Here is an 8,102-nt window from a genome sequence, read left to right as displayed (position 1 = left end):
CGGGAATTCCACCTCATTATCTTCTTTCCTACAAGACATATACAATGCAATAGGAAAGCAAAATAGGAAGGAATTGACGGATAACTTGGTCATGAAATGCTATATTAGTATGCAAAATGGATTCAATTAGGGGACCAAATGTGCGCAATTAAGAGTCACATCATATTGGCAGGATATTAATCTTTTATGACGAAATTTACTAATGGATTTGTGTAATTGGCCTTTGGCCGAATAAGAGTGGCTTGTGGCCTTATGGCCGTGACTTGGGTGTTGTTGTTGACTGTTCACTGGCTTTTTGAATCTTATTGGCATCTTGCCGTATTGCATTGGCATTATCATGTTATTATAATTCACGTAAAAGGAGTTTGGCATTGTGGCTATTAAAATACTTGGCAATCACTTATTTTAGTGAATGAATTGTGTAAGCTTTGGTTGTTCTGTTTTGGTGACGATATTGCAGGATGGTTTATGATTTGGATAGTTCAGGGACGGCTGCGGTTGTGGACCTGAAATGGATAGGCCAAGCATGGGGATGTGGAAGAGCCGTGGACCTTGGTGTGGATAGGACATGCAGGACATGGTGTTCGAAGTTGGCCCTGGACCTGGCGTGGCTAGCCCACATGGTGTGGTTGTGCTTGGGCTGAGGGCCTCGGCAACAGACTTTTTGTGATTTATTATTGAGCATATATATATATATATATATATATATATATATATATATATATATATAGAATCTCGTGCGAACTAATAGTTCGGAGCGAACTTACGAACTCAATAATAACCTTAGATTAAAAGTAGATCTATGGTCTCCACTAACAACAACTACCACTTCTACGAGTCCTCTCACACACTACCCACCCCTACTAAGTTTGCTTTACTAACTTCTACTGCTGGTCAATAAAGTGACGCCAGTGCCGGAGTTCCGACAAGCTGTCTGCCCGACACTTCGACAAGCGTGTCGGCGGAGTTAAACCTCGTTTTCTTTCCTGTTTCTTTGTTCTCTTAAACCAGAAGATGTCGTCGATGACATCACAGGTTGCCACGAACAATGGTGGTGACGTTGCTAAGCCGATAGTTCATTGAGTAATTTTGGCGGTTTAGATCTCAATTATTCTATATATTCTTTAAATGTTTGTTATTGTAATCTTAGATCTATTAAAAACAAAGTATAAAAGCAAAAAAATAAGAGAAATAATGAACAAATCAGAACTGTTAGAGTAAAAAAAGGCCTTCGACAGCGGAAAATGATTCAGCGGTGTTCAGGGCGGTGGGTTGTTGGAGTTGGGGTGGCAGTTGGGGTTGACACCACACAGGAAAGAAAAATAAGGGTTAATGTTGTTAATGGCTTCGATACTTTATGGGCTGTCAGAAATGTCGCCGGCGGATGTTCACGGCGCTAATTGAGGCGGGGTGTTGGAGTTGCGGTTGAAGTTGTGGTCAGCTGGATCGCCGAGTGAGTCTGGCTTGGAGGGTACATAGGATTCGAGTCCAAATACATTGAATGGTGGTGATGATGGTGGGAGACGGTGGTGTTGGCGGTTGTGGGCAGTGGTGGTGGACTGGTGGTGATGGGTGAGGTGGTGGTGGTGGGGAGTGGTAATTTAAGTTTGGGCAATGTAGATTAGGTGAAAGGCGGTAATGTGGTGTTTGCGAGGTGGGTGGCAGTGGTGGTGGGTGCAGCGACGGTGGTGGCGATGAAGGTGGTATTAGTTGTGGTAGTTGGTGGGTACATGTACTATGACTCTAGATACACTTGGTATGTAGTATAGATACACGTATTGATTTGTGTATCCTGTAGTAATACTATGTGTATCTAGTAGTTATACTATGTGTATCTGAGGGTAGTAGTATGTGTATTTGGAAGTACTAACTTGTGTATCCGGAAGTATTATACTGTGTATCTGAGTAGTTCGTATGGTTCGCACTGTACTTTAGTTCGCACCTGACCCCAACCCTACACACACAAACACACACACACACACACACACACATACACACACACACACACACACACACACACACACACACACACACACACACACACACATTGCATCGTTTATTTATAGTAATCACATGTTGTCCTTTTATTTATTATATAATCATGAGGTTGACTTTTGTGTGTATGTGTCCTTTTAAATTGTTGTTTCCGTCGTGGAAGCAGATAATAAGCTGATATAGCTTGATGGATGTAGTTTGGATAGGACGTGTGAGCTAGCTGGGACCAGAGGATCACTTTCTTTTACGTTTAGTAGTCAGACTATACTATTTAGTTATCACTTTAATTGTTAGATTGTAATTGGAAGTTTGTTTGGCAAGGCTGTCAGTTGTCCGAGTTTGGCCGTGTGTTTTGTAGTCCATTTTGGACAGATCGCTACACTATTAAATCTTTTATTAAAGTACCTTGAATCGTTTGTTACTTATAGTATTTACCTCAGGCAACTGAGATGGTGACACCGCCTTTTATGTGAGATGGCTAGCTTAAGGCTCTTAAGTGAGGGTGTTACAAAGTGGTTTCAGAGCGACGGTCCTAGGGCATAAGACAAATGAATTAAATGAACCTAGGATGTGTCTAAATAAAATGAACACTGGGTAGAAACTTTTAGGAGCCCCCTTAGCCCGGGTTAGGGAGACATCTTTAAATCGGGTTATGGCCTTTTTAGTTTTCAACCGGGCACCTCGGCGAGAGTAAAGGAGTGAGGGTAGATAGAGTGGATGTTTCTTATCAGCTTCAAATGATTTGGATGTTTAAGTGTGATGAATTGTGTATCTTATAATATGTAAGCCAATGGTGAGACGAAATAAGGCCGTATGACCGAACTGTAGGTACACTGGAACGGTGTTTGGTTGTGAAGTGAAAGCAATTGGAATTTAAAATGCCCAATGCTAAGTATCCACGAAATATAATAATTTAAAGGAAGAATCATGTTACATTGTGCAAGTTATCACGTGTGCTAATAGTTATTACAAGTTTTGCTGTTATTCACATATTAGTGTGCAATATGAATTCGTGAATTTATGTGTGTAATTTGATATGAAAACTCAACATGTGGAATTTGTGCCCCTAAGGCAAGTAGGGAGATTAGATCATGATAGTATGAATTATAGAATAATTGTTAGTGAATTAGGCCAAAAATTACGCCCGTTTGACGACTAATGTCGTGAGATCTGGCCTTAGTTGGGGGTGAAATAAACCCGACTGAGTAATTTTTTGTGGATGCAGGGGTTAAATTTTAATTATAATTAAAGTGTTAAAATAATTGAAATAGCTCCAATCATCACATGCTTATTCTTTTTTCTTATATCTTATAGAAATTTTGCAAAATGCCTCCAAAGAAAGCAACTCCAACAACTATGACCCAAGAGGAGAATGACAGGCTGATAAAGACGAATGTTAACCTGTCATCTGCGTTGAAAGATGCACACAAGGGCAAGGAGACCGTAGTTGATCCGACAAAGATAAGTGATATTATCGCTCGTCACAATCCGACCAAATATGATGGATTGGGAGAGCCATCGTTAATGGGAGATTGGTGCAGAGAGTTTAGCAATCTATTTAAGCTGATTAACTGTCTAGAGGAGCTGCATGTGGACCAGGCTGCATATTATCTGAGAGGAAAGGTCGGACTATGGTGAGAAAATAATGATGAAGATTTGAAGGAAGCTTATAGACTAAGTGATGAGTTGTATATTCCATGGAATAGCTTCAAAGACACACTTAGGAATATCTTTGTACCTGAGAACGTCCAGAGCAAGATGAGATCGGAGTTTGATACTTTCAGAATGACGGAAGGCTTGACTGTGGAGGAATACTATAACAAGTTTATGGAACTATCTGAGTATGTATCGGATTTAAACTATGGAGATGAGATGATGGCGGTGAGATTTGAAAAGGGGTTGTCTATGGAGATCAACCAGAAGCTTACAGCTGTAATACCAACTAATGTGGATGATATTTACCAAAGAGCAGGCTATGCAGAGAGGTTAGTAGAGATGTTAAAGGAAGATGGAAAGGAGAAGGGTTTGAAGAGGATGAATGAGAATATGGAGAATGCCAATGGAAACAAGAGGTCTAACAATAATCAATTCAGGCCGTTTCAGCAAGGAGGATATGGAGGCAGTGGCGGAGGGAGCTTCGACCATGGGGTCAGAAGGGGCCACGGCCAAGGCTTCTTTCTGAAGCGGCAATGCTTTGGTTGTGGGAAGTTCGGGCACGTGAAAGCTGAGTGCAGATCAGGAGGAGGGTATGGCTACAACAACAATAACAATAGAGGCAGTGGTTTCCAAACTCCTCAATCCAACTATTGGAGCAAGTCGGGGCAATGGAATAATTAGATAAATAACTATAGCAGCAACAATAATTTCCACCGATTTCCCAATCAGGGAAGCAGTAACATTGGGAATGGTATAAACCAGAGGTAGAATGCGAGAAATGGTAACCAGGCAGGTGGAGTTAGGGCCGTAAACAGGTCGGCCTCAACTGTCCAAGGCGCGGGTCAGAAGATGGCGGGAAAGCTGCTCATGGTCGAGAAAGGAGAGGCTGAGAATGACACTCACATTGTTTCGGGTACTTTTCTTGTAAACCTTAAGCCTTCATTTGTGTTATTTGACTCGGGGGAAACTTTTTCATTTATAGCAAGTGATCATTCTAAGTTTTATAACACAAAGACCCAATTCTTATTAATGATAAAGTAGGGATACCTTCGGGGGAGTCCATAAGATGTACTAAGATGTTTAAAGACGTTCAAATTAAGATTGGGGAGGTGGTGTTTTCAGTAGATTTAATTGAGTTTTATGTAGGAGGTTTTGAAATTATTCTAGGAATGGATTGGTTGATTAAACAACGAGCTTTTATAGATTGTTACCAAAGAAAGATATCATTGAGGGGACGTAAAGGGTGAGAGTGTCCTACAGAGGTTTTATGATTAAGCCTAAGGTAAAATTTATAACTGCTATAACCATAAAGGCTTACCTGCGGAAGGGATGTCAAATGTATCTCTATCATGTGCAAGACATGAGTGCGGCCGAACCTAATAGAGAGGAAATTCCAGTGGTATATGAGTTTTCTGATGTTTTTAATGAAGAAATTCCTGGGTTACCACCTAAGAGGGAGATAGACTTTGACATTGAATTGAAACCTGGGACGCGACCAATTTCGAAAACACCTTATAGAATGGAACCTAAGGAGATGGAGGAGCTAAAGAAATAGTTGGAAGAGCTGCTAGAGAAAGGCTTTGTGAGACCGAGTGTATCACCATGGAGAGCACCCGTCTTATTTGATAAAAAGAAAGATGGAAGTATGAGGTTGTGCATTGACTATTGGGAGCTAAATAATGTGACCATCGAGAACATATATCCTTTACCTTTGTAACACCCCACGGTAGATGAAAAGGTCCATTGATAGGCTTAAATGACTAGTGCTTAAAGGGATTGAAAGTACTACTCATATCAACAAAGTGCACTTTCTTTTCTGGTTATCCATGCAAAAGAACTTCAAAGTTAAGCATGCTTGACTTGGAATAGTCTTAGGATGGGTGACCTCCTAGAAAGGTTCCCGGGATGCGCATAAGTGTGGACAAAATGCGCTGGAAAGGACCCGTGTTGATCTATGGGCCATGTACACAGCCTGGCGAGCTATCATAACTAACCGCTCCCGACCCTAGGTTTGGGTCGGGGTGTTATAAGTGGTATCAGATCAACCTTGATACTATGTGGTGATAGGAGGTTGTTGTTATACGCTTCTGGAGGTAGTTGTTATACGCTCCATTGTGATCACCCACCTAGCAGGGGGGATTCTGGGATAGCGGTTATTCTCCTAGGCGCAACGAGAACGTTGCATTCTTCAAGTGGGAGTGATTGTAACACCCCCACGGTAAATGAAGAGGTCCGTTGATAGGCTTAAATGACTAGTGCTTAAAGGGATTGAAAGTACTACTCATATCAACAAAGTGCACTTTGTTTTATGGTTATCCATGCAAAAGAACTCCAAAGTTAAGCGTGCTTTACTGGGAGTAGTCTTATTATGGGTGACCTCATGGGAAGGTTCCCGGAATGCGCATGAGCGAGGACAAAATGCACTGGAAAGGACCCGTGTTGATCTATGGGCCATGTACACAACCTGGCGAGCTATCATAAGTAACCGCTCCCGACCCTAGGTTTGGGTCGGGGTGTTACAACCTCGTATAGAGGACTTGTTTGACCAACTGAGTGGAGCTGGCGTGTTTTCCAAGATAGACCTGAAATCGGGATACCATCAACTGAGAGTGAAGGAAGGAGACGTTCCCAAGATAGCATTTAGGACTAGGTATGGCCACTATGAATTTGTGGTAATGCCTTTTGGGTTAACTAATGCACCCGCTGTATTTATGGATTTAATGAACATAGTGTTTAGTGCCTATCTAGATCAGTTGGTGGTTTTTTTCATTAACGACATCTTGGTGTACTTCGAAACTAGAGAGGAGCATGCACAACATTTGAGGCTAGTTTTATAAACCTTGAGGGAGAATGACTTGTATGCGAAATTGAGTAAGTGTGAGTTCTGGTTGGAAAAAGTGGCCTTTCTTAGTCACGTCATTTAGAAGGAAGGAGTGTTGGTGGACCCGAGTAAAGTTGAAGCAGTTTCTAATTGGGCGAGACCAAAGAACGTGGTTGATATTAGAAGTTTCTTGGGGTTAAGAGGGTATTATAGGAGGTTTGTGAAAGATTTCTCGAAAATAGGGAAGCCCTTAACAAACTTGATGAGGGAGGAGAACCGGTTTAGATGGGATGAGAGTTGTGAGGAAGCTTTTCAAACTCTTAAAGAGCGCTTAACCACAACTCTTATCTTAGGCTTACCGGATGGAAGTGACAATTTTGAAGTATACACTGATGCCTCAAAGAATGTGTTGGGATGTGTTTTAATGCAGAATAGGAAAGTCATAGCTTATGGCTCATGTCAGTTGAAGCCTTCACTACTACAGAAATAGGCTTAGAGAACTGTTGGAGTTACCATTAGAGAACGCTTTAGAGGCGTTCTCCAACTCAATGTTCTCTAAAGCTTAGAGAACTGTTAGAAGAGGCGTTTTGTATTCATAATCATAGAGAACGGCTGAAATGAGCTTTAGAGAACACCTGATAAGCGTTCTCTTTCCTAGTAAAAGAGAATGGTTGGGTAAGCTAACAGTTCTCTATTCCTCTTGTCTTTTTAAAAAAACAAAATAATATTGATGATATTTGGATAAAATTAATATATTTATTCTCATTAAAACAAATACCAATAATCCAATACCAATACACTTGTTTCATAGCCAGAGCCAAAACAACGAGCAAACTAAGTTCGATTTCTGCGGTCACCAAGAGATCATCTCCAACAATTTGTACTTTGTCTCCGATTTCTGCGGTCATCTTAGCATAGTGCTCCCAGTTATCTTGATCTTCAATTGACACATTAGTACTCACCACAAATGACTTGTAGAGATCCTCGAGGGCCTTACCGTAAATCCTTTGTGACCCATCGTTGTTCTCGCAAACATCGCAATCGGTGAAGTCCAATCAGTAAACATTCTGTCGCGATCAAACAAAATCGATCTTAACCAATTTGAAAGGCAACTGAAGCATACCTCTTCCTGGAAGTTTAAGTCATATGACTTGTCTATTTGTCCTCCTTGTAGACCTCAGATGCAGCAACATCCATCCCAATAATCACCTGCGATAGAGAACTTGTAAAAATAAGCTCAGCATTGCTGTATCAAAACGAATACATATAAGAATACTCAAACCACTAGCGTTCCAAAAAAAGTAACCCTCGACATAGAGGGAAAAAACATACCTTGTACAATGGAATTTTCTTGACCTGGGCTCCACTTTGCAGGCAAAGAAGGGAAACAACAGATAGCGTTTGCTCCCAACTATAGAGGAGAAAAACAACTTTTAAATCGTGAAATAATAATCGGCAGCTGATCAAAACACATACATTAGGCATCAATAAACCGAAAAACAATGTCAGTGAGCATTGCTGCACTTTCAAGTTGAGGTTACTACTGAGTTCATTTATTCAATGTTCTCAATTTATTTGGAAATAAAGTGTGGACGGAACATAAAGATGTGGATCATAGTTTTCATGATAT

The 8,102-nt window shown here is 40.9% G+C and overlaps 1 protein-coding gene and 1 long non-coding RNA gene across 2 annotated transcripts; one reads left to right on the top strand and one right to left on the bottom strand.

Moving 5' to 3' along the window:
* The first annotated feature begins 4,500 nt into the window (after window positions 1-4,500).
* On the top strand, window positions 4,501-6,962 carry LOC141630623 (putative mitochondrial protein AtMg00860). The gene is made up of 2 exons (XM_074443406.1): window positions 4,501-4,575; window positions 6,576-6,962. Exons 1-2 carry the CDS (start codon window positions 4,501-4,503, stop codon window positions 6,960-6,962), a joined length of 462 nt encoding a protein of 153 aa, XP_074299507.1.
* A 471-nt stretch (window positions 6,963-7,433) lies between these two features.
* LOC141627487 (uncharacterized) lies at window positions 7,434-7,839 on the bottom strand. Its single transcript, XR_012537044.1, has 3 exons — window positions 7,805-7,839; window positions 7,596-7,681; window positions 7,434-7,497 (listed from the first exon to the last, which is right to left on the bottom strand). It is a non-coding gene; the product is annotated as an uncharacterized LOC141627487 (long non-coding RNA).
* Between the last annotated feature and the right edge of the window lie 263 nt (window positions 7,840-8,102).

The sequence above is a fragment of the Silene latifolia genome, chromosome Y (genome assembly GCF_048544455.1).
Source record: "Silene latifolia isolate original U9 population chromosome Y, ASM4854445v1, whole genome shotgun sequence".
Classification (NCBI taxonomy): domain Eukaryota; kingdom Viridiplantae; phylum Streptophyta; class Magnoliopsida; order Caryophyllales; family Caryophyllaceae; genus Silene; species Silene latifolia.
The sequence above is the reverse complement of the archived record's forward strand: the minus strand, read 5'-3'. Positions and strand labels throughout refer to the sequence as shown.

Bases quoted from the DNA above. Each gene is read 5' to 3' on its own strand.
- LOC141630623 (XM_074443406.1), top strand. From the start codon at position 4,501: ATGGCGGGAAAGCTGCTCATGGTCGAGAAAGGAGAGGCTGAGAATGAC. The intron at 4,576-6,575 runs GTAAACCTTAAG...CACGTCATTTAG, and splicing joins TTGTTTCGGGTACTTTTCTT to AAGGAAGGAGTGTTGGTGGA.